At 55.3% G+C, this 25582-nt stretch overlaps 2 protein-coding genes across 6 annotated transcripts; both read right to left on the bottom strand.

Moving 5' to 3' along the window:
* Positions 1 to 8021: 8021 nt before the first annotated feature.
* Positions 8022 to 10289, bottom strand: OXER1 (oxoeicosanoid receptor 1; the record flags this gene model as incomplete). Its single annotated transcript, XM_081253894.1, is given in 4 exon segments — positions 8022 to 8881; positions 8883 to 9286; positions 9292 to 9600; positions 10101 to 10289. Coding segments are annotated over 4 exon segments (1317 nt in total). The 3' UTR covers positions 8022 to 8466.
* On the bottom strand, positions 9590 to 25038 carry HAAO (3-hydroxyanthranilate 3,4-dioxygenase). Of its 5 annotated transcripts, none has more exons than XM_081253594.1 (11): positions 24897 to 24984; positions 24068 to 24223; positions 23875 to 23953; positions 18744 to 18827; positions 18354 to 18460; positions 15677 to 15766; positions 15300 to 15343; positions 14854 to 14999; positions 12953 to 13021; positions 12679 to 12761; positions 9590 to 12580 (listed from the first exon to the last, which is right to left on the bottom strand). In XM_081253594.1, the coding sequence occupies exons 2-11, from the start codon at positions 24070 to 24072 to the stop codon at positions 12502 to 12504; spliced, it is 786 nt and encodes a 261-aa protein (XP_081109720.1). In that variant the 5' UTR covers positions 24073 to 24223; positions 24897 to 24984; the 3' UTR covers positions 9590 to 12501. The 5 variants fall into 5 exon arrangements, with proteins under 5 accessions (XP_081109720.1, XP_081109722.1, XP_081109721.1 ...); XM_081253596.1 differs by having other exon boundaries at positions 24068 to 24172; positions 24897 to 24980; XM_081253595.1 differs by having other exon boundaries at positions 24068 to 24175; positions 24897 to 24978.
* Positions 25039 to 25582: the final 544 nt, after the last annotated feature.

Below are 25582 nucleotides of genomic sequence, written 5' to 3'. Positions count from 1 at the left end.
AAAAAAAAACCCCAGAGGTGTTTTAATCCAGGGAATCGTTTAATACAGAAACAAGAAGAGCTGAGATGCCAGACAGGGGAGTGAGGGGCAACCCGGAGATGGGAAACCACAGCTGGTAGGACAGGGGAGAGGCCATGTTACTGGATCTCGGGGGTCACAGCCACTGGTGGGGGCCTGGGACCACAGAGGGCCAATGTAGTGGGAGCTGGAGCCATGAAGAGGCATGGTCTGTGCCAGAAACAGGTCCCTGCCTGGTCCCCCCAGGCAGAGAGGGAACAGAAACAGCCTGGCTTCTCACTTCCTCCTGCTCTCCAGATTCCTGCAGCTGCCTCTTGTTAGCTAAACCCAGCTGGAAGCCAGCTGACCTGGGAGCTGGGGACAGGCAACCTGTGGTCAGCCCCCCACCACTCAGAGCAGAGCAGGGGAGGGTGGGGGCACAGGTCAGAGGGCAAACAGGCCCAGGACGTGCATGGCCTTGGTCCTCTCTGTGTCATATCCAAGCCTGGTGTTTATGTCCCATGCTGTCCTAAGACCCTGGTGAGGGTAGATGTGTTTTGTAGATTCTCTTTCACTCTGCCTAGGCAGGAAAGTGCTTTGGGGAGGCAGGGGGGACTTTATTCTTAACACTTGCCCCAGTTTTCCATTGGGGGGGTTTAGCCATTTAGCAGCCCCACCTCGCCATTCCCCTCAGGAAAGCTGCGTCCCAGTTTTCTGCCCACCCCTCCCCATTCCTCTTCCCCCAATCTCTGGTTTTCCCTGCCAGAGAACACCAGCCCAGACCATGCATCAGTGGTCATGAGTATTTACCCAGGATAATTCACTCAGAGCGTGATATTACAGTGTGGACCGTCTGTCTGTAAGTAGATGCCATCTACTAATCAATTTGTATCCTGTTTCCAATAAATTTCTGGAAATTCTATCTGGTTTTATGCTGCCCTTTGCTGGGACAGTGGCTCAGCTATAAGGCTGGGTGCAGGGGCAGGCCCCCAGCCCTCAGCATCAGTTGCTTCCTCCCCTGTGTAGCTCTGAGGCCAGGCAGGTTAGTCTGATGTCCCCCCAGCCACACGGAGACGCTCAGAGGCCTTTCCCCAGGGTCTGCACTTTCTTCTGCTGTCTTATAAACCACATCCTGAGGACATGGAGGTTTCATGTGGCCAGGCTGCCCCAGCAGGTGGCTTTTGACCATGTCCCCAAGGCCTGGAGGAATGAGAAGCAACAGGCAGGCCTTGCCCCATCTATCACTCTTGCGCTGCTGTGCCTAGAGCCAGGTGGAGGACGTGTGCCAGGCCGCTCCTGTGGTGAGCTGAGGGAGTGTGCTGTGCTCCCACCTGGGGCTTTGACAGTAAGGCTCCCATGCCAGTGAGGTGGACGCAGGAGCTGCATGTTACACAGATGAAGCCCAGCACCCTCTTCTGCATCTCGCCCTCCTCCGCTCTGAAAGTCAGAAACGAACATGTCTGAGTTGACTTAAAAGGTATCAGGAGGCTGATCCAAATGCCCAGCATTCTTCACTGTTTCCCAGGCCCTGAAACTGGCTTGGTAGAAGTTATTCTCTGTTGAGTATTTTGTTGTTTCAAACCTTTTTGACTGCAGTGTAGACTGTGCCTCAGTTGCTGTGCTAGGGCCATCATAGGCTCCCTTGGGACCCCTCCAGCCTTTGTGAGGTATGCCTGTTGGCAACCCTTGTTTGCTGGGATTTGTGAGAGGTGTTTTTAAAAAGATACACCAAGTTTCTTTCAAGAGCTTCACTAGGGAAGCAAGACATACACACACAAGTTTACTGGACAATAGAAAAGATTGTAGATAAGGCAAGGGTGTGCTGGTACTTGTAGTAGTCCCAGGAGAGATGGCTAGCAAGGCTGGACTAGTGGTCAGGGAAGGTTTTGTGGGCGCAGAGGGACCCTCAAGGCAGAACACAGCAGCTCCCTCCATGAAATCCCTGACGTTGTGGTTCTTGGTGTCTTTTTATTAAGACTTTTGGGACTTCCCTGGTGGTCCAGTAGTAAAGAATCCACCTTACAATGCAGGGGACGCAGGTTCAATCCCTGGTCAGAGAACTAAGATCCCACATGCCACGGGGCAACTAAGCCCGCGTGCCACAACTACGGAGCTCGCGTGCCGCAAACTACAGAGCCCACGTGCCCTGGAGCCTGCACGCCACAACTAGAGAGAAGCCCGTGCACTGCGATGAAGAGCCCACGCACTACAATGAAAGATCCTGCATGCGTCAACGAATATCCCGTGTGCTGCAACAAAGACCCGACTCAGGCAAAAATAAAGAAATAAATAATATATAAATCTTAAAAAAAAAAAAAAAAAAGACTTTTTATCCTGACCCAAATACCTCCCTCTTTCTGGAAGCTCACCTATAGAGTGTCACATGCACTACCTCTCAAGGTGTACCAGCCTTAAGATCCATCATCAGGACTGGATTTTTATGGTCAAACTTTTATTTTTTAAATATATTTTCTTTATTTTTTTGGCTGCTTGGGTCTTCGTTGCCCTGCGGCATGTGGGATCTTAGTTCCCTGACCAGGGATCGAACCCACGTCCCCTGCACTGGAAGGCAGATTCTTTACCACTGGACCACCAGGGAAGTCCTTGGTCCAATTTCTTAAGAGGTTTCTTTCTGATAAGTTTTATCTTCCATTTGTTCTGATCTTGCTCCTGGACTACAGGGAGTTGCTGGAGGAAACCATCCAACCTGCAGGCACTGTTGCTACCGTAGAGCTGTGAGCACCCACCTCACCAGGCCTCTTGGGCTGCTTGCTGAGCAGCCCACTTATATGTTCTTCAGGAGCTTGTTTTCTTATTTCCAGAACGAGCTGTTCCAATCCTTTGTTACTCCTGAAGCTCTCACCTCCTGAGAGCCAAGCCTTCCAAGGATCCCTTCACCTTTCTTCCCCTTGTGCCCCTCGGCCTCTAGAGGACCCTCCTGGTACCCACATGTTGGATCCACTCCTCTCCCCACCCTCCTTAGGAGCTTGCAGTAGAGTGTCCTGACTCAGGCCAGACTGCCACTTACTACTGGATGACCTTGGGCAAGATACTCAACCTCTCTGTGCCTCAGTTTTTTCATTTGTAAGATGGGAATCATAGTATCTACCTTCCAGGACTAAATAAGTTAGTGTGTGTAAAGTGCTTAGCATGGGGCCTGGGACAGAGTGTTTATGATTGCTCTGTCATCATTCTCTCCCCTCTCTCCTCATCTCCACCCTCTCTCCCTTCTCCTCAGACTGTTACATTCTCCATCCAGTCAACATCACAGAACAGTCAAACCACCACCACATCTGTCTTCTACTCAGCTGCATCTGAAGCTAGGCTTATCTCCCTTTACTAGCAAATCTGTTGAAAGAGGGAAGAGTTGTCTCCATTCCTTCAAATCTCATTAATTCCTCGACCCATTACAGTGGGTTATATGGCTTCCCTTCTGCCCCCACCCCAACCTGTCACTGAGATTGCCATCACAAGGTCACCAGAGACCTCCTAAATGCCAAATCCAGCACTTTTGGTCATCCTCTTTGAGCTTTCTTGAGCGCTTGACACGGTGGTCCCCATGTTACTTTTCTTTGTACTCTTCATTACATTGACCCCTTTATTCTCTACCCAGAGCAATGCTAAGTAACATTCAGATATTGCAGCCATTTCCCCAGATTTTTTACAGGGATAAATTTCAGATATAGTAGTAGTCGTCACCTGCATACCCCCTTTCCGTGTCCCTCCATTTCAGAAGTAAGCACTTTCCTTAATTTGGTGTTTCTCATCCCAAGCATGATTTTATACAATTAATACAAATGTATGAATCCACAACCAATACAGAACATGTTTTGCATATAATTAAATTTTATACAAACGACAATCTATTCTTGAAAAGCTGGGGGTTTTTTTTGTTTTTGGTTTTTTTTATATAAATTTATTTATTTATTTTTGGCTTCGTTGGGTCTTTGTTGCTGCGTGTGGGTTTTCACTGGTTGCGTCCAGCGGGGGCTACTCTTTGTTGCGGTGCGCGGGCTTCTCATTGTGGTGGCTTCTCGTTGCGGAACACGGGTTCCAAGCACGCAGGCTTCAGTAGTTGCAACACGGGGGCTCTAGAGCGCAGGCTTAGTCGTTGTTGCACATGGGCTTAGTTGCTCCGTGGCATGTGGGATCTTCCCGGACCAGGCTCGAACCCGTGTCCCCTGCATTGGCAGACGGATTCTTAACCACTTCGCCACCAGGGAAGTCCCCAGAAAGCTGTTTTTAATAGCACAGACCATGCGGTGTTAATCCAGGCTGTCGGTCCAGGATGCTTGACCAGACAGTGTCAGACACATACTTTGGTTCTCACATCAGCTTTCTTCAGCATGCAATTAGGACTTTTGAGAATGCTTTATTCTTGCATGGGGCACTTTGCAGTCTGTCTGAGTGTTTTATGTTCGGCTTCCACCCTCATAAAAGATGGCTCTTTTTAATTTTTTTTTTTTTTTTTTTTACTTCTTTCATGCTCTTTTTTATTGTTGCATTCCTGGTTTTCTTCCTACTTAAAGGTTTCTTCTGGGCACTTCACTGGGTCTTCTTTTGTGTGTCCCTCACTTGTGGGGATTTTTTAAAGGATGGTTCTTGGTCCTCTTCATTCTCCTGCAGGTGACCCCATCCATCCCCGTAAGGTCAGCTCTCATCAGTAAGAGGGAGATTCTGAAATCCAGTCTCCAGCCCTAAGTGTGATGCTGCACGTGTTTACCTGCAGGTCCTCCAAGCCCCTCCAACTTGTCTTAACTCTGTATCTTTTCCTATGAACCTGCTCTACCACCTGTTTCTTTAATGCGTCAGTGTCCACCCATCATCCACAAAGTTGCCTCTCTCCTTGACGTGGGCTGTGCCTCTCTGTCTGTACCTTTGCAGACTGCCGCTGCCCTTGCTTGGAATACAGACCGTTTCCTACTCAGGTCCTACTCAGGTCATCTCCCACACCCCTCACCAGTCTGTCCACACTGTTAGCAGAGTAACTGATCAAAATGCAAGACAGATCATCCTCGGCTTCTTAAAAACCTCACACACACTCCCTTTCCTGCCTTACTGGGTTGTCTGCAGGACCCTCCCAGGCTCCTGAGATTGCAGGGCCCAGCCTGTCTTTCCCACCTGTCTCCTAACTCTGTCCCTAGGCCTCCTCCTCCCTTGCCCCAGTGATCTCCTCACCCTTCCTTGCACACCGAGTCTTCTCACGGCTCTGTGCCCTTGTTCATGCCCTTCCCTGTGCCAGGGACGCCGTTCCCTTTGCTACATTCCTCATCCTCCAAGACTCAGCTCACATGCATCACCCCCTGTCACCCCCCACTCCACCCCCTGTGCTCTTGTGCTGTCATCGGTGCGTTGCCACCTCGCAATCCCACTGGCTTGGGTTGCATTTGATCCGTTTGCAGGTCTGTCTCTCCCAGGCTTGGCCTGACGGGGCTCAAGGTCAGAGACCTCTCGTCTGACTTTGTGGCTTAGGGTCTGGGCTGTGGTGTGTGCCCAGCAAATGCTGGATGATTGGTGGCTTCAGGCCTGTCAGCCCAGCCATGCCTGCCTACCCCCTGCACACGAGTCCCCGGGGTCAAGTCGTGGAAGCCGTTTTTTCACCCCTCAAGGGGACAGCGGGTCCCATTAGGAAGGGGAGAGAGGTGCTGCCCAACCTGTTCACCGAATATTGCAGCCCGTCCCAGGGACCAAGATGCTATGTAGAAGCCAAATGCAGGAAGTAGGGTCTCTGCTCAGCCTTGTACCACCTCCCACGCACCTTGTACCACCACAGCCAGTACCCGCCCACCAGTAGAAAACGCTGCACTGCAACACAGTTGCCCTCTCCCCTCCCCTCCCCCCATCCTCTCTCATCCCTTGTCCCCTCCCCACTCCCCGTAATAACTACCTTCCTCACTCAGTGCTCTGGCGTATCAGTTATTTCCATCTCTAACCCCTGGAGTTGAGCAAGGGCCAGGGTTACTGTTCCCATTTCACACATGGAGAACAAGTCCTGGGAGGGGCACAGTGGGTTGGGACCAAGGTTAGGACCAGGGGGTCCTTCCATGCAAGGAGAGTGTGGAGGCAGCCTGAAGCCCTGCTTCTCTCCCACGAGGGGGCACCCAGACCCCCTTTAGGGAGTGCCTTGTCAGTGGGGAGAGCAGTCCTCAACTTCAAGCTGAGGGGCAAGAAGGATCCCGGGGAAGGTTAGGAGTGTGGGCCCAAACCCTGTGACCAGCCTCTACCTGAGGCTTCTCGAGGGGGAGACACAGCAGTGCACACAGGCCATGGGGACCACCTGGTCCTTTCCCTCACATCAGGTCAGGAGAGTGAGCCCGGCTCCTGAGAGGGTGGGGAAGGGGGGGTGGCGGTGTTGAGGGGAAGGGCCCAGGGAAGGGAGGACCAAGGAAATGGCACGTGGAGCCCCATTTGCCCCTAGAGCTGCTCTGAAGCCAGGCAGGTACAAACGTGGGGAGAGATGGTATCAGAGGGAAGGTGCCTGGTGTTCATTCGCCACACACGTTAGTGCCCTTTGAGGGGGGTGCTCCACGAGAAAGGGCTCAAACCCCCGCCTCCAGGAGCGCTTGGACCTCTCGTAAGAATGTCTGACTTAGAAACGACACATCTCAGGTCGGGCTGGCGCAGGCTTGGCCCGCTCCTCTCTGTGGCAGCAGGGGGCGGCGAGGCGGGGAGTTCCTAGGAGTGGCTCTACCAGCGAGAAGGCATCAGCAGAGTGGAGGACTGGAGCAGGGGGCCGTGTGGGGCAGAGACACCCGGGGAGCCCCCTTGGAGGGGCCTGGGCGGCACACCCATTTCCATCACTTGGTTTGGGTTCTCAGTATTTCTGTGGGTTTCTGACAGCGGCTGGTGAGGTTTCAGAAAAGGGAAGGTGGCTGGAGACACACCAGGTTTTAATACTCATCCAACCTGTCCCCCGGGCCACCTCCCTCTGCCTGACACGTTCTGTCTCCCACCTCAACATCCACACGGCATCCACCTGCCTCCCTCCTGGGACGTGGGTGACCCTCCTGGGCCTTGGCCACCACTCCTGAGCACTTTTAACAGAGGGAGGGCCTCCCTGTCCACAATATCAGAGGGTTGGACTAAGAGGATTCAAACAGCTGGGGAGAGGGGCTTTGGCCCCCCTCGTCAGACCCTGTATCTGAGGCCTAGAGGCCGGTGGCTGGGTGATGAGTAGGGAACCAGTCCCAGGCCCTTCTGTCCCCCGCAGCAGGGAGGACGTATGTCTACTGGGGGCAGATGTTCATTCTCCTGAGATGGCTAGGGCTGGGGACACATGGCATTCAGGAGGTGCATATTTGGGGCTTTAGTGGCTTCTGTGTAGCCCTTCGGAAGCCTTGAAGGCCATGCACCCCCAATGACTTCGGCTGTGGACAACAGGGCCAACCACTCTCCCCGCCAAAGAAACCCCTGATCCATGCCCAGTGCACGCCTTGTGCCTGGGGGCCCCAGGTCAACAGATGTGTTAGCCCAGGTAGTCTCAGACACTGACACAGTCGTATTGAACAGAACAGAACGGGGAGAGATGGGCAAGATGGCTTTGGGCCTGGGGGAGGGCGGTGAGCTTGCTCTGGTGACCTGGAGACCCCTGCCCCCATCCAGCATCCTGTCCTGGTGGGGTAGCAGCCACCACAGTTTCCAGGGCCAGAGAAGGGTACTTGGGGCTGAGGAAAGCCAGGGGAGGGGGTCCAAGCTGAGCCAGGAGCCTGAACTGGATGGAGGTGGTAACTTCCCAGGCTGAAGATCCTCACGTGGTCCCGCAGGAGAGCAAGTCAGGGGCCTCCCAGGGATCCAGGTGGGCAGCCCATCCCATGTGCCTGAGGACCTCTCCCAGGGAAGCGTTCTGACTTTAAGGGCACACCAGGGCTCCAGGATCAATGTGGAAGGACAGCTTCCCCACTCTGTCCCCAGAGTGTCCCTTCATCTTGGGGAACTCACTTTGAACCCTCCTGATGCCAGAGCCAGATGGACCCACAGATAACTTATTGGTTTTCCTTAGAAGAGCTGAGGCAGCCTTGCATTTTCAAAAGGAAGTTTATTAGTATTGAAAAAGACAAACTGGAGATCACAGAAAATGCAGCTGTCTAATTTCTAAAGCAAGACTTCTGCTCTCACAGTCCTCCAGCTCTGGCCCGGGCCAGGGCAGCTGTGTGGCCCTCTGCCTGAGCTGGAGTCCCGGAGCCCCTGCCTGTCTCCACCTGCCATCATGCTCTGTGCTTTGGGGACATCATCTGGGACACACGACTCCAAGCCAAGACACTTTTCTCTCCCTGCCACCCACCTGGCTCCTGCAGATGTCCCTTGTCCAGTTGGTTGAGGGACCCTGTGCTGGCAACAGTCCAGGGACTGACCCTGTCCCTCCAGCCCAGAGCCTGGCAGTCCTCCCTCCTGTGGTACTGCAGCAGGGCCCCCATCCTGGGAGGGCCTTCCTGGTCGGCCCTCCTCTGAGATCTCCTGCGACACCTCTGCCTACAGCCTCTCTGCGGCCACCACATTCCCAGAGGGCACCTGGCGCCAGGCAGAGGGCTGGTAGGTGCTCTTGTCGCTGGCGGAGACCTGCCAGCCCTGGGTGAGGCCCAGCAGGGCCCAGCCCTGGCAGAGGAAGTTGGGGTTGGAAAAGCAGTAAAGCATGGGGTCCAGGGCACTGTTGAGGTAGGTGAAGGCCAGGGAGCCATGGAAGAGCTGCGAGCAGATGTCCAGGGCGCGGCAGTCATGCAGGCGGAAGGCCACGATGGAAGCTTTGCCGAAGATGATACTGCACGAGAAGCAGACCGCGTAGATGGCCACGACCGCGGCCAGCATGCACACGGCCCCCCGCGGGCCCGCCTGGACGTCCAGGCCTTGGCGCAGGATGGTGAGCATGATGTTCACGATGGCAAAGAGGAAGCGGCAGGAAGAATTCCAGCAGGAACAGGGCCTGGTGCCAGTGGAGTGAGGCCGAGGGGCTCGCGCCCAGCTGGTAACTGAGGCAGGAGTGGCTGGAATCGGTGGTCAGGAACAGGTGCCCGTTGAGGATCAGGATGCCCCCCCAGAGTCCCCCGGCCCCCCGGGCGGCTGCCCACACGGAGGCCCTGCTCAGCACATGCTGAGGCCGCACCACCTTCAGGGAGCGGTCGAGAGAGACGGCCGCGAGGGAGACCGTGCTCGCTGGGCGGTTGGTGGCGATCATGAAGAGCTTGACTTTGCAGGCAGTGGCCCCGAAGCGCCAGGTCTCGGGGAGGAAGTAGTAGTCCACGCAAAGAGGCCGGTTGATGATCAGGAGAAAGTCGGCCACCACCGGGCTGACCAGCTGGACGTCCAGGGCCGCGCGTGGAAGCAGCAGATGAAGAAAGCCAGGCTGTTCCCCACCAGGCCCAGGACAAATTCCACACTCAGGTATGGCGCCAGGAGGGCAGACACCATCGGGGAGGAGGCCGGGTGGCAGGGAGCCGAGGCCTCTCCAGGTGACCCCAAGGCAGTGGTGAAGGCAGAGGGCGAGGAGGAGGAGGGAGAGGGAGGGAGGAAGGGAGGGCGTGAGGAGGGAGAGAGAGAGGGAAGGGGAGAGGGAGAGCTCAGGTTATGAAATTCCAGGGGCTGCTTGCGCCGTGGATCTGAGAGACGTTTCTACGGTCGTCCTACCCCTGCACGAGAGTGTTCAAGGATTAGTGCTCGCCATCAGCTGGCCACCACGATGACTCAGTATCCTGGGGTTTTCATCAGCATCCTCGCAGCCAGAGAAACCCTGTGTTCCTATTTGCAGGCAAAAGGGAACCCTGCAGCCTGCCCTCCCTCCCTCCCCGCCTCTCCGGGGTACCGGGGTACCAAGTGGCCTGCCTGTGAGGTCTCTAAGCTCGGCCTCGGTTGGAATCTGCATTGCCCCTGGCAGAGGAGGATGCAGGGCTCATCAGGGTGAGTGGAGGCCCAGAGAAACCCTGAAGTGGGAGGAAGTCCCGGCTGGGGTGAGGTTGGGGAGAGTGTTTACAGCCCTGAGTGGTCAGACATTGGGTTGCCTGAAGGCAGGAGCTTGTCCTGGGAACTCAGAGCCCTCCAGTTCATGCAGACCACCCTGGACCCCTCCCACCCCATCATAGATACAGACTGGGTGGCTGCCTCCCTGCCCCCACCAGCTCTGGCAGCAGGGACCGTGGAGCCAACAAGACATCGTCCTGGGAGAGGGAGGCGGGAGTCCAGTCAACACCTTGACCTTCGTGCTCACAGCCTGGTGAGAACAGCCTGCTGTAATCCGCCAGCCTGCTGTCGTTATTCCCAGATTCCTGACGCTTCCAAAGTCTGTGATGGTCCCAAGTCCACATCCGTGATGAAGTACATCCCACAGGCAGAGGGCTCCCCTGCCAAGTTTCTACTGCCATGGCCTGGGGACATGGGGGCTTCTCCCACAAGCAGAACAATCTTGAGAGTCCTTGAGTTTCCCTGCCACTGTCCACCCCACTTAGCCGGCCATCACCCAGTACTCACTGCCGAGAGGGGAGTGGGAGGCTGTGGCTGGCTTCAGATAAGGTACCAGTCCTGCTCCCCTCTGCGTGGTATTCTCATGGGCCCATGGCGCCAGGCCTGCGGGCAGCGATGAGGGCCCGGGGCTCCTGGTAACCTGGGACAGCACCAAGAGAGGCTGTGCTTCCAGGCTCTAGGATCTGACACACCTCGCCCCCTTGCCCCCATGCCAAATGGCTGTGGTCAGCAGGGTGCTGCGTGCTGCCAACTCTGAGTCTCTGGGTTTCAGACGCAGTGGCCATTGGCCCCTCTCCCACAGATCCTCCAGGCCTTTCCGCTGCCCTGGGCTCCCACTGGCCAAGGCTGAGGGCAGATAGGCCATAACCACAGGGTGCAGGGTGGTGGGACCACCAGACTGAGCTTTGAGCACAGACAAGCCTGGGTTGGAAACAGAGCTGCCTACTTTCCAAATCTCTCTTGAGCCTCATCTGTAAAATGGGGTGCTACCACCTTCTTGGAGAGTTGTAAGGATCAAGTGAGGTCATGTATGTGAAAACGTCTAGCAAATTCCCTGGCACAGAGTCGGTGTTCAGAAAAACAGGAGATCTAATTTTCGTGGTTTTCTGTCTTGGATTAGGCCCACCCTTGGCACTAGGGGGCCCTTCTCGTGGCCACGTGCACCCTGCCCAGGGGGCCTCCCTGGGACATTCATGTGTTCTGTTCTCAGCTCCTGTACAGAGAAACACATCACTGCAGCCCGAGCACACGCCCAGCCTCTGCCCTCACTGCCCGGAAGTGGTGGAAGGTTAGGGGGCGGCTGGTGGTGTTTCTTCATTGCTTGTAGGAGAGGAAATCCTCTAGAGAGGTAGGTGGGTGAAGGTCCCGACATCCCTCAGGGCCGGAAGTCCTTTCAGCAAAGTCGGGGTCTCCTTTGCCGTTGTCAGTGGAGGGGATTGAAGCAATGAGCCGGCAGGCTGGGGCAGGGGAGGCAGGGTTCAGACCCAGGTTTTCTGGAGGAAGCTCTGACTCTACCCAGGGACCTGTTTCATCCAGATCCAGCTTCAGTTCCCCCCATGTGCGACCCCTCACCAACTTCTCATTGAAGCCCCGTGAAACCGAGCCCGGATCTCCCTCTGCAGGTTGCATGATTCGTCTCTACCCACTGCTGCGTCCGGGGCTCCCGGCACTCCTGGACCCCACGGGGGCCTGTACATTGCAGGGGGGAGAAGGGGGAGGAGGCCAGACAGCCCTCCCCCCTGCTGCCAAGCTCCTGAACAGCTTTACGCCCCTCTGAAGGCTCATCACAATCTTTGTGTATTCACTGTGGTTAACTCCAGCTGCAGGGATTTTGTGTTTTTAGTATTTCTACGTTTTCTACAATGAGCACAAGTCACTTCAGTTACTGGGGAGAGAAACCTCAACAGATGCTATATTTTAAAGTTATATGTAAAAAGAGTAAGTGAGAAAGAGAAAGAGGCCGAGGGACAACATCAGCTGTGCCCCAGGACAGGTATAGGAGCTTGCATGGAGGGGCCACACACACAGCATGAGGGCTTCTCTACAAGCAGGGGGACCCGATCACAGACCCTCCACAAGGCCCATGGTCACCCAGTGCTCCAGATCTCCCTCCCCACTGCACACACACACACAATCATGGGAGCACCAGGTGTCTGCCAAAGATCACAGGCTGCGTGTGTGCAGACCTGTAGGTGCCCGTCTGTCAGGAAGCCTTTACTGAGGACCTTCTTGGCAGCAGGCAAGTGCTGCGCTGAGCCTGTGGACAGAGGGTTGGAGAGGACCCTGGCCTCAGGGAGCAGTCCACCCGGCAGAGCCCTGTAGGGCAGTGGGCTGGAGGCTGTTAGGGGTGAAGGGGAGCTACGGCCTCCGGGAACCTGGCATCCTGGAGAGGACAGGAGGAGGATGGATGACAGTGATGTCCAGGACCCGGCCCGGGAGACGCTGAGTCACTCGGCAGCAGTGCACGTAAAAGCGGTGGGGCTGGGAGAGTTACTTGGCAGGGGTGGCGCTCGGGGGCACCCTGTGGCTGCTCTGGGCCCGCAGCATGAGGATCAGTCACCCCAGGGGCTTCTTGCGGGCAGGGTCCTGAGTCACAGACAGGGCCGTGGAGCCTTGCCCTCGTTCCCAGCTATACCTGTGGCGATGCAGGTGGGCGGGGCTCAGACAAGGCTGGGATCCCAGGGAAAGGTGGGCAGTCCCACAGTTGGGGGTAAATCCTCCCCGGGCACTCACGCGGTCCCAGCTGGCACCAGGAGGCTGTCATCGGGGGTCAGGCTCAGGCACTGTCCTTCCATTGTCACCACTGAGGAGCCCTCCTAGGAAAGAGGAGTAGGAGAAGCAAATGGAGGCTGTCAGGCTGCGGCGCCTGTCCGAGCGTCCCTGAGTCAGCCTTGGCAAGGAAGCCCGGGAGCCGGTCCGGGCTGTGGGCACCCCAGGAGCAGCCTGGTCCTCACGGGCAGGCAGGAGGCTGTGCCCCCACCCCCGCCCTGCCCCCGGGCCCACTTGCCAACTGCCACAGCCACACGTCCACGTCCTGTCTCGGGCCTTCGCTGCTGCCTTGTCCATGGACCATCACCTGAGGGCAAGTGACACAGAGCTTTCGGGCGCATCCTGCCCCACGTGGGAGATGGCCTTGGGCCTTGCCCCGAGACACCAGGCCTGCGTGGGGCAGGGATGGGGCCCGCAACACAGCCTCATTTCCAGGTGCGGAGCAGAGAGCTGGCCTTGGAGAGGAAGGCTGCCCAGGCCACAGGGCCCCCTGGCCACCTGCTGTTGGGGACCACACGTGCCTGCCCTCCACACCCACCTACATATCTGGCCCCTCGGATGCACGACACAACTACTGCTGACCCATGTGGAGGCATGCCTACCAGAGGCACACTAGGCACGTGTGTGTACATGGCACAGTGCAGACGCACACAGCACACACACATGAACTCCCCAGAGGATGCCTACCTCCCTTCCTCATGAGAGGTTAGGAGTCTGGCCTAAGGAGGAGGAGGGGGATGGGAGGAGATGAATGAGAGCGAGAGGGAGGCTGAGCAGCTCTGACCTGCATCAGCCGGGAAGCCCACAGCTGCTGTGCAGGCCACGCTCCCACCGGCCCAGAGTGGGACTCAGTAGATATTGGCTGGAGTGAACTGAAGCAGGGAGAAGGAGGGGTGTGAAAGAATGGAGTGGGAGGGGCGTGATGGGGCGTGCCGGCTCTCACAGCCCTGTGTAAGCTCAGGGCTCGGCTGGCTGGGCCTTTCAGGGCAGGTCTGCATCCAGTGATCACCCCTCCACGGGGGTATCTAAGTCAAACTTCAAGGGATATACCAGTGGCAAACGGTAAAGCACAAGTGAACGTGAACCTCCTGGCAGGTCTCCTCGTCGCCACACTTGCCCTCCTGATCCAGTCCTCACTCAGGCTACAGTGATCTTTCTGAAACACCACTGTAGCCTGGTCAGCCCCCTCCTCCCCACTTCAGCACTTGGGTGAAGCTCTCTTGTTTCCAGGATTCGTCCTTGCACCTTGCCCAGCCCAGGAGAGCCACTGGCACGTGGGCACTGCCTGCTACTTTGGCCATCTACCAATTGTATCTCCTGCCCCCACTCCCCTGTCCTGGTTCCCCAACCTCAGCTGTTTGCAATGTCAGCCTGTCTCAAGCCTCCATGCCTTTGCTCAGGCTTCTCCTTCACCTGGAATGGGCTCTCCATCTCCCTTTCTTCCTTTTGCAAACTCCTACAATAGCTTTAAAACTCAGCTTATATATCACCTCCTCCAGGAAGTTGTCCCTGACTTCCCTCACAGCCTGGTTCTTCCTTTATCCTCCTATGGCTTCCTGTAGCTTCTCTACCAAAGAATGTATCACATGATCGTGGCAACTGTTGATTAACTTCTCCATTTACTAGACCATACACTCTCTGAGACAGTGACTCTATCTTATTTTCCTACTAAAGCCTGAAACATAATAGGCACTCAATAAATGTTGAATGGAAGGAGGCGAGCCTTGTTTGGGTCTCTCTCTGTGCAACTCTCCACCCAATCCTCACCCTCAAATATCTCTTTCCCTTCTGGCTGCCAAGGCTATGATTGGCCAAAGGCCCAGGAAATCCTGGCAGGGAGATGACCCCAGACCCCCAAGAATCTCTCAGTGGATGCAGCAACCCCCTACTCTGAAGGCGAAGAAAGATTGCTGGGGACCACATAGCCTCCGTGGGCTTCCACTCACAGCAAAGCCATCATTCTCAGAGTCAGGGAGGAAACAAGAAGACCTATGCTTGTGTCCACAACCTCCAAGACTGGCATGTGAGTGTGTGTGTGTGTGTGTGTGTGTGTGTGTGTGTGTGTGTGTCCATGTGTAATTAGTTCCCATCTCCCAGGGCTGCTGGGCAGATGCCCTGGGTGGCCCAGGGCTGTGTTACCTGGGTCTCATAGGTGTCCCCAAACAGGCTGAGGGGTATGCCAGCATGCAGCTCCTTGCGGTGGCCATCCAGCCAGGCCTCCAGCGACATGGGCTCCATGACGGACCGTGTGCTCAGGGGGAATGGCGGTTCCTTGAGCAGCTGGTCTGCACCCACAGCACAGCTGTGGTCAGCATCCTCTGGCCCCACCGGCCCCGCCCCAGAGGGCCCAGTTCCCAGGGGTCCCAGCTCCCAGTCGCTGGAATGGGCTCTGGCTCCAGCTCAAGGACCAAGCAGCCATGGGGGTTACTATTTGGTGCCATCTTCTTGTGCCTTGAGTACAGGGCAGGGTACTCAGAAGGAGACTCCCTGGTACCCAGAGCCGAGACCCACCCTTCTCCGGAAAAGGAGGGAGGGAGGGAGGGAGGGAGGGGGAAGGGGAGAAAGATGGTTCCTAGTCGCCCTACCAGGGTTGGGTTTTCCTGTTCTGTGCTGCTCAGAGCTAAGAAACCTGCAGGCAAAAAGGGGGAAGAGTAGTGGCTAGTGAGACACACGTGCGTGCGTGCACACACACACACACACACTTATACACTCCGGGGTGCAGGAGCCCACACACACTCATGGTGCCCTCACACAATTTGTTGTATATCCGCCATCCTTTCCCTCCGCTCCCCAGGGGGCTTTCCACCCTGGGGAGGGGCAGACTTTCTCCCTAAATCCTGGACTTGATGGCTCCAGGCCGGCAGGTACTGCCGAGGAGCACTGCTGGGCTGGGTCTGATCTCCCCAGCCAGAGCATGGGGCCTCAGGAGAGCGAGGGGCAGGGGCTGGGCTGGGGGGCTCACTCCTGGATGATGGGGGCCAACTGTGTGCCGAGATCCTCGCAGTAGAACCACTTCTCAAACAGGACGTCAGTGGTGTCGCCTATGTAGTACCTGCCAGAACAAAAAGCGGGCACCCAGCTCCCCACCTGGACGTCCTCAGGGCAGCCTCCCTCAGGCCCGGCTCTGCTTGTGATTGGCTGGGCCCAGGCTGGCCCTACAGAGCTGACGGCCTGCTTCATCCTGTTAGCACAACCTAGTGGCCAATGCACGCTCACCCACACTCGGCTCTCCCAGGAGCCCCCGTGTGGCCCCAACGTGGGTGGGCTATTACTGACCCCGTTCCCATAGCTCTTCCTGGTTCCCCAAACTTGACCATCTACAAAGTAGACAGAGCTCCGAGGTTCAGGGAGAAGCTGGGCAACTTGGCAGGGATTACACAGCCTGTAAGTGGCAGAAGCAGGGCAGGCTGGAGACAGTCTTAGAGACACAGCATCAGTGACCAATGCTTTTCCAAAAGGGGAAGCTGAGGCTGAGCCTGATCCGGGCCCTAGTGTGCTGGCACTCCAGGTCAGAGCGCACGGAACCTTAAGGAACCAACGTGCTGAAGACGTCCCCCAGATGAGGGGGTCCTTCTTCTGGGGTCATGGATGGCTCTGAGAACTGGAGCAAAGCGCTGGGCCTCTCCTCTGGAGGAAGGTCCATACGCCTGTACACATAGCCTCTAGTAGACTCCCTGAAGCCCACCCAGGCCCCCAGCCCGGCCTGGCGTGCAGCTCCACTGGCCTGAGGAGCGCAGGGCAGAGCGGGGCTGGGCCTCAGGGCCCTGTGTATGCAGCACATCTACTGACTGAATGCCTAATCCCCAAGCTTAGCTCCCAGCTCCAGGCCAGCTCTGCTCTTTGGCTCCTCCTGAAAAAGAGAAGTGGTCCTGCATATGGGCGATGGTTTATAGACACACAGTGCATCCACCCTGCCTGACACCCTAAGTTCTATCCTGGGATGGAGCTGGCCACTGGAAAGCCTCATAACTGGACCTCGATGCCTTCCAGGAACTGCCTTCAGAGTGGCATTTTAATGTTGAGCCCCTGGATTTTATTAAAGGTCAAAAGCAGCCAGATGAAATCTGTTATTGAATTTGCTGTAAAAGTGTTACTGAAGGCGCCGTCCTCTCCATCACTGAAGACTCCCCATGTCAAAAATTTATTTTCGAATTTAAGGCCAGGCAGCTATTTCTACAACAGACTATTCTGCAGTAGATTAGTATGCAGTCATTAACATGGTGTCTTTTGCAAAGCATTTAATAGTATGAGAGATACTCATGAGTTTTTTTATGTAAAAAAAAAGCAAAACTCAAACCCACGCTTGCAATAAGACTGCAATGTTGTAAGGTGTAGATACGCATAGAAAAAAGATGAGATGGACGTCTAAGTGCTTTGTTAGCTTTGATTGGCGGGGTGACTTTTTTCCGCTTGTTTTCTCTTTATTTTGTTTTATTGAGATATCATTCACATGCTATCAAATTTACCTTTTACCTGACAAGTCATTTTAATTTTGTTCATTTTGCTTTCTTGTACTTTTCCAGATTTCAAGATTGATCATGTATGACTTTGGTAATTAGAAAAAAAGGGAAGAATTTTGAAAATGTCCATTATAACACAAGATGTGGACATTTAAAAAATGTCCATTATAACAAAGTTTTCTGATTTCAGTAACTTGCTGGGAAATTTTAATTTTCTTAGTTAAAAAATATAAAAAATAGCTTAGCTTTTGGAAAAATCTGGGTCCTCCTGAACCACAGGCTGAGTCCTCCTTTCAGAGGATAATAATCGGGTGACTGAATGGAACAAGATGGGAACTCTGTTCTAGAAATCTGCTATAGAAACAGGGCACCCATCTCTGCACCCATATTTGTCCCCTCCTTGGTGTTTACTCACACTCCCATCTAGGCTGTCCCGGCCCTAACTTCATATTTCTCTATAATGCCAGCTCGGCCACTTTCTAGCAAACTCAGCTTCCCTGGGCCCAGTTTCTTCATCTGTAAAGTACATAACGGTACCCACTGGACAGGATCCTTGTGAGGGTTAAAGGAATAAAGACACATAAAACGGTGCCCGGCACATAGTAAGTGTTATTCAAATGTCAGCGCTGGGTGTGGAATGAGCTGGGGTAGAGAAACAAGCAGAGGGGCACACTGGCGGAGACTCAGCTCTGGGGTGGGAGGCTGGGAGACTCAGCTCTGGGTGGGAGGCTGGGAGAAGCAGCACTGTTCCGGGCTGCCCTGGGCCAGGTGGGTTTGACTTTGGCATCCATCCCTCTGCCCTTCCCCAGCAGACCTCAGTGCAGAAAGCACAGGTTCTGGGTCTTCCCTGGAGGTCCAGTGGTTAAGACTCCACGCTTCCACTGCAGGGGGCGTGGGTTCAATCCCTGGTCGGGGAACTAAGATCCCACATGTTCTGGGCCCTGCCAGGAGGTGTCAGGCTGATGGGCTCCCAGGCGGTCACAGAGAATACCCCACCTCCCCGGCATCATCAGACCCACCCTACCACCTACCCCAATCCCTCCCCATCAGCCAGCAAATGCAGGATCTCCATTGCCACCAACCCTCTCAGTGGTGGCTGAGTGGCTTCCTTGGGTCTATCTAGGATCCTGCTGCTTCGCCCCCATCTCTGCGCCAGAGCCCCAGACCAGGCCCATTTACCTGAGCGCATCTAGCTCCGTTTTCAGCCGCCTCCGCTCAATCACCAGCCCAACTGTGTTGGCAAACCTCTGTGGAGAATGGGGGACCCCAGCGGGCAGGAGGAAGATCTGCAGGGGTGGGGACAAGGTGCCAGCCCCCCATTGGAGGCCTCAGTGCTGCAGCGTCCCAGGCCTCCCCAGCTGACCACAGTCTGGCCCAGCCCCCTCTCTGCCAAGCCTCCACCCGGGAACTAGAGGGGATGTCAGGCTGTGCTGAGATGGACAGCCTTGAGGAGGAAGTGCCTGAGGACGGGGCCGAGGCAGGTTGGGCAGGTAGGAGGGCAGGAAAAGGCTGGGAGCACAAGACTGCCACAAAAGCCAGGAGAGTGGACATGCTGGGGCCCAGCCTCACCTCTCCCTGCCGGATGACCACATCCCGGTGCTTCCCTTGCTCCAGGACTTGGAGAAGCATGTCGCCTTCCAGCTGGTAAAACACCTGTGGCAAAGGACAGCAGACAGGCTTGGACCCTCCCCAGTCCCTCTTCCAGGTCTTTGGCCTGAGTTCTGACCAGGAAACCTGAGGAACTTCCTGGAGGCCTCAGAGTTCACGAGCACCTTGGTCACTTTCGCGTGAGGCCCCAGCTTCCCCCAACACAGGCCACAGATAAAAGGGCTGGGGACACATGAGGATCATACCTTGACATTAAAGTGCTGACCAAAGTACCCAGGACGTAACAGTTGGTGTCTGGCTTGAGGGCAGGAGGCTGGCTGAGATGCTTAGTGGACAATTCAGGGACCCATCAGCCAGGTAAGGAGAACTACCCATTTACTGCATCCTAGGGGCTGGGCAAGCACTTTCCTATACAGACAGGCCTTGTTTTATTGTGCTGCGCTTTATTGCGCTTCCCAGATACTGTGTTTTGTTTTGTTTTTTTTTAATTGAAGGTTTGTGGCAACGCTGCATTGAGCAAATCTATTGGTGCCATTTTCCCAACAGTATTATTTCTAAATTAAGGTATGTATACTGTCTTTTTAGACATAATGCTATTGCACACTTAATAGACTACAGTATAGTGTCAACATAACTTTTACATGCAGTGGGGAACAAAAAAATCCATGTGACTCACTTTATTGCAATATTGGCTCTCTTTCAGTGGTCTGGAACCAAACCTGCAATATCTCTTAGGTATGCCTGTACATTATCAGAAATCTTTGTGACAACCTCCAAAAACATTATTGGCCCCATTCTGCAGAAAAGACAAAAGGGAAACTGAGGCTCAGAGAGTGAAGCAACTTGCCTAAGGTCACACAGTTAGTCCTGGAGCAGCAGTTTGGACCTGAGTCTGAGTGTAGCTCTGGAGCCAGTACTAGCTCCTCTGGCCACAGTGATGCCCTGGAATGGGGCTATGCTGGTCCAAATCCCTCTGGAGGTCGACTGGACACATAAGTGGCCATGTAAATGGTGGACTTGATGCTGGAAGCTGGGATGAATTGGGGGCTCTGGGGATGGAAGCACTCGCCTCCTGCTGTCTCCCTGGGGTGGGGAGCGGGTGCCGCAGGGCTCTTACTGCACTTTCTTATTCCATCCTAAGTGCCTAATTAATGTGCTTACTGAGATTGCCCATGGCACTGGGAGGAGGAGGAGGAAGACACATTTTCTCTTTACCAGCCACACATTGCACGGGTGTTAAGAGCCCCAGCCAAATAGTTGAAGGGGTGTTATTAATAATAATTATTACTATCGTGTAAGGAGTTAGAGGAGATAGAGGTTCTTGTCCCAGAGTCTACTAAGAGAAATCGAGTGAGCTCAGGGAAACTAGAGAAATGTGGTTTTACAGTCTGACATGAGGACAAGCTGACACAACCCCTCTGAAGGGCAATGTGGCAAAGGGCAGGAAGAGCCTTCAGAGCTCACACCCCTGTAAGGGTTTCTTGGGATGCAGGACCTTCCACGCTGAAACCGTCAAAGTCCAGGGAAAACCAGGACAGTTGGCCACCTTACAGCTTGTCCTAGTCATTCCATCTCTAGGAAAGTGGCTGCAGTGAATCAGAAATGCACCTGGCTCGGAACTTCCCTGGTGGTTCAGTGGTTAGACTTCACCTTCCAACGCAGGGAGTGTGGGGGTTCGATCCCTGGTCGGGGAGCTAAGATCCCACATGCTTGCGGCCAAATAAATCAAAACATAAAAACAGAAGCAATATTGTAACTAATTCAATAAAAACTTAAAAAAAATGGTCCACATAAAAAAAAAATCTTAAGAAATGCACCTGCCTCATGGCCGACGTACATGGCTGTTTTATCACAGCACATGGTAGTTAAAGGCATAGCATCCAGTGTCACCTGGCCCTCAGCTCAGCCAGGTCACCGTGTACTTTTGGCCAATTCAGTTAGCCTTTCTGTGCCTCGTTTCCTCATTTATAAAATGACAGTATCTACTCAGAATGTTGCTGTGAAGTGTGCCCAGGATGCTGTACACAAAGGTACCCAGCACATAGTTATTAATATTAGATATTACTAGCTATTAATATTAGTGATGGAAGGAATAGCAAAAATAATGCTAATAATAGCAATAGGGGAAATGGCACTATTTTATGATAGAGACAAAATATAGAACATTATGCAGCCATTAAAAACGATGTCTCTTGGGCTTCCCTGGTGGTGCAGTGGTTGAGAGTCCACCTGCCGATGCAGGGGACACAGGTTCGCGCCCCGGTCTGGGAAGATCTCACATGCCGCGGAGCGGCTGGGCCCATGAGCCATGGCCGCTGAGCCTGCGTGTCCAGGGCCTGTGCTCCGCAACGGGAGAGGCCACAACAGTGAGAGGCCCGCGTACCGCAAAAACAAAACAAAACAAAACAAAAACAAAAAACAAAAACAAAAAAAACGATGTCTCTGAATAACTGTTAATAAAATTATCATATTAAAGCAAGATTCAGAGCTACACCCAGCAGGTTTCTAATTATGTAGCCATACATGTATAATCCAGGCAGTGTTCATGGCATTCCTGAGTGGTGGGATTATGAATGAGGTAGACATTTACGTTTGTCTTTCCTATATTCTGCACGTTTTCTACAATAAACAATATTTACTTTTATTATTAAAAATAATTCATGCAAGTTATTTAAAACAAATAAGAAAAACTTATCAGGCTCTTCTAGGGCACAATTCTGCAAACTCCCCCCAAACCCTCCTCAGCTGGGAGGAAGCCCCTATATGTTTGTATATGTGGGAGGTATCCTTCCATGGTTATGGGGAGAGGAGGAAAGGCCTAGAGAATTCTAGGGAGGGGGCCATACCCCTTAGGCCCCACAAATATCAGGGAAAGCTGGAGTGGGCGGCAGGGCTGGAGTGATGGTCTGGGCCAAAGTCAAGCCCTTTCTGGGCAGGCTACAAGGTGTTAGTGGCCATTAAACAACTTAGAAAGAAAACTTAGAAAGTGGAATTTTAGAGGCCTGTCCTGTGATGAGGGACAGGCCTAGCCTGGACCAGAGGTGCAGGTCCTGAACATCAGAAAATCCCAAACAGCCACGGGCAATCCAAAGGGAATGATGCTCTGTTTGGAAGTAAATGATGTTTGGGGCCTGTGGCTAACTAGAAGATTAACTGTACCGGCTCAGGTGGCTGTTGAATCGAATCTGGCCTCCGCAGCCTGGAAAGGCCTTACAGGCAGGCGAGGGCAGAGAGGGCCTGAGGGTGCAGAGAACCCATGTGTATTAAGCACCTAAACTCTGTGCCAGGCTCTGTGCACATACCCTACCCACACTGCATCCTTCCACCAGCCAGGGGCCGGTGTCCCCCGTGAGCTGCGAGGAAACAGTCTCAGAGAGGTGATGTGATGGGCCCTGCCAAATCGCATGGTTGGTAAGAGGCAGACTCCAGGTCCAGCTGACTCCCAGCCCAGGCTCCCTCGCACCTGTGTGCCCCAAGGGAAGGAGTCAGGTAACTGGAGTATGTGTGGTGGGTAGAGCCCGGGCACCTGAAAGGCTGTTGCAGAGGCCTGAGTTCAGCCAGGAGGAGAATTCGGCTCAGTGACTCCCTTCCCTCACCAGGGAGGAGCCTGGCCCCTGGACTCTCCTCGGATTCGAGGACAGGCAGGGACAGAGAGGATGCTGACCCTCAGCCCTGTGGCTGCCAGGGCCTGTGGCTGGCACTCTCCCCCGCCGCAGGTAGGACCAAGCCATCACAGATCGATGGGAATTCCCAAATTCCTCCCAGCCACCTGAGGGTCCCTCCAGAGTGGGGGACACCTGCTCAAGCCAGCCCTCCTCACCCGCCAGCGACCCAGCTGAGTCAGGGTTTGGTTTGGGCCCCTAAGTGGATACCCATCCACTTGGGGAGACCTTGAGGTGGGGCTGGGGCAGAGGTGGAAGGGGGCAAGAAGGGGAGGAAGGAGGGGGGGAGACGGGAGAGGTGGGCACTGAGACCTGGGCTCACAGGGTGGAAGCCTCTGGAAGACAAGATGGGGGGCCCGAGGCTGACTGAGGCAGGCAGGAAAGACCCTGTGACCGGCCTCATCTCCCCCACCGGGGCCACTCCCAATCCAATCCCATCTTCTCTCTGTAGTTTTGATTTTCCTGCTGATTTTTTCCAGAGGAAAATGGCCTCCAGTGAGGTGTGTTGTGAGAAGTGGGTGGCGGGAGAGGGGCGGGGCCTAGGACGGGGAAGAGGCGAGGGGTTGGCTGGCCCGGGGTCCTCCCCTCTCTGCCCTCACCCACACCTTAGGTGCTCGGCAAATGCTTGCTAAGCGAGTGATTCTCCTGTGTTCCCTCCAGTCCCTGGCTGCGGCTGAGACACCAGTGGTGGGGGGTGGAGGCTGGTGACCAAGCTGAACCCCGGACCTTGAACCCCAGCATCAGGCCCCCTATACTGAACCTTTGCCACCAGAGATTCTGATAGCTGGGAACCCATCTGTGTCTCTCAAGGGGGCCCATCTTTTTTCTTTGAGTTTACTTTTGTTTGTTTACTTTGGGGTAGATAGTACAGAAATACAGTTCAAAATTCAAGGTACAACAGGGTATTCAGTACAAATTCCCCCTCCCACCTGCCCACCCCTCCATCAAATCTTTCCTAGCAACCGATGTGTCTTGTGCCCTCTAGATAAGGAGGGGGCCTCCCAGCCCCAGCCCTTCCTGGAGAACTTGGCTCCTGGGACCAGAGTGGAGCGCCCAGGTCCCTCTCAGCATTTGGGTCTCACTTTGGAGGCCAATCTTGCATTATTCAGGTTTGGGGGCGAGGGGGCCAGGGCATCCCCCCCAGAGCATGGACGGCCCCTGTGTCTGGGGCTGATGCCCAACAGCTGGAGCCTCTCTCACACCCGCAGAGGCTGGACTCTTTCCCGGGAGCTGTCAAGGGTGTCACTGGATGCCCACAACTTCCAGGCAGACGTTTTACCCTGTGGTTTCAGTTGTGCCCCCTTCACCCATCAGTCATCTGACCACCCGCCTCTCTCATCCACAGGCTCTGACCCTGGCAGGGGAAGTGGCCCCTCCCCCCAGGGCTGGGTCGGTTCTGGGGCGGGGGAGGGGCACAGTCCGCAGCCTACCTCCTCACCCTCCTCGATGTGGTAGTCCTTCCTGGTGTTGGGACCCCCGACGAACATGATTTTGAGCTGCTTCTGGTGCCTGCAGTGGATGAGAGGGGAGAGGTCCTGAACCAGCTCGTGGCTGTACAACCAGAAACTAACACAACATTGTAAAGCGATTATGCTCCAGTAGAGATATGAAAAAACATCCCACCTCATGGGGCTGCTGGAGAATTAAATGAGACGATGTAAAAACACTTGGCAGTCCCGGGCTTGTCGAGGTGTTAGTGGTTGGAGCTGTGTGGTTTGAGGAGCCGCCCTGCTGGAGATGTTCAGCGGACCCAGCAAACTCAGGACTGGGAGCCCGGAGCTGGGGGGCACACGAGGCAGGGCCACCCAGGCGAATGAGGGGGAAGGAGGTGAAGGGTCCACAGGGGAGGGCCTCAGAGGTGTGCCGGAGGAAGACCGTGCTGGGACACGGTCAGCCCTGTTGGGCGCTGGGGCAGAGGTGGCCAGGGAGGGCCTGGTGGGGGTCTGTGTGCGCCCAGCTGCAAAGGGGGGCCTGGGAAGAGCACCAAACGGAGATCCTCCCACAGGAGCTGACCCTCTGACTTCGCCCTCTGCCTGCAGCTTCCTGAACGGCGTGTGCGTGTACGATTGGGCTGTCGCCAGGCCTCCGTTCTACAATTGACTCTGGGTTATCCTCCCCACCCCCCAATTTCTGAGAGTCAGTGGGGGATGGAGCGCTGCTTCTCAGCCCTGGGGGACAGGGCTGCCGTCTGGCATCAGCAGCTCTTTAGTCTCCGTCACCCAGCCATCCTCAGAGGTCAAGGCAGCACGCAGTCACCAGAAAGAGGAACAGACGAAGGGGGCGAAGCCCGGAACAGCCCGTCCTCACCCTTCCCGGAACACCACGAGAATGGCATCCCCCTTTCTGCAAGCTTCTGGGTTGACGAACTCCGAACTGGAGGTTGAGGGGTGCAGATGGAGAAGAAGGGGGTGAGGACAGAGGGCAGGAGGGTGGGGCCGTGCGTGGGACTCACAGGAGCTGGTTGCAGACCGGGGGCAGGAAGGAGGCGCGGTTCTCCTGCACCCAAGCCTTCACTCTCACGGGTCTCTCCATGGCCCCCCAGGAGCCGCGCTCCAGAGCCGTGTCTTCCGCGCCGTCGGAGGGGCGCGCCTCTGCCCGACCGCCTATTGGCCGCCTGGTTTATCAGCATCCCGAGGGTCAAAGGGCGGGGCAACCACCTGTGACGCGCTGTGGCCCCTCTCGGACTTTGGTCTGGAGCCCCCGCGCGCTCCGCGCCGCCTGGCCCAGCCTCGCAGCACAGCCGGGGCGCCCCGCCCACCCGCGCCGGAGTGGGGCGCCCGATCCAGGCGTAAGTCACAGGATCGAGAACCTCCCTGGTCCCTTGTCCCCACATTTTCCGCCTGGGCCCCAGAGAAACCCCAAAGAAATCCTGTAAGGGGGGAGAAGGCGGGTTTGTAAACCAGAGCGCCTGAATACAGGGGTGCTGGCACTGGATTGGGGCCTCGGTTTCCTCATCCGAAAACTAGGAATGTCTACACAGCCATCTCGGGGTTGCATAGCGGCCACCATAGGCCCCGATAGATGTTAGTCGCCTATCCTTTCACGAGGACAGAGGTCGGGCCAGGTCCGCAGATTTCTTGGGGGCTGCTTGCTCGGCTCTACCTGTGGCTGGGTCGGGAGAGGATGGGAGGAGCAGCG

This window comes from Mesoplodon bidens, assembly GCF_964165515.1.
Source record: "Mesoplodon bidens genome assembly, chromosome: 14".
Lineage (NCBI taxonomy): Eukaryota > Metazoa > Chordata > Mammalia > Artiodactyla > Ziphiidae > Mesoplodon > Mesoplodon bidens.
Note: the sequence above shows the minus strand (reverse complement) of the source record. Positions and strands in the feature narration are given on the sequence as shown.

Excerpts from the sequence above, each read along its gene's own strand:
- HAAO (XM_081253592.1), bottom strand. The coding sequence starts at position 24,976 with ATGGAGAGACCCGTGAGAGTGAAGGCTTGGGTGCAGGAGAACCGCGCC. Across the intron at positions 18,828-23,874 it reads ACATCGAGGAGGGTGAGGAG|GTGTTTTACCAGCTGGAAGG; the intron begins GTAGGCTGCGGA and ends CCTTTGCCACAG. Across the intron at positions 15,344-15,676 it reads TTGGCCCCCATCATCCAGGA|GTTTCTTAGCTCTGAGCAGC; the intron begins GTGAGCCCCCCA and ends TTTTGCCTGCAG.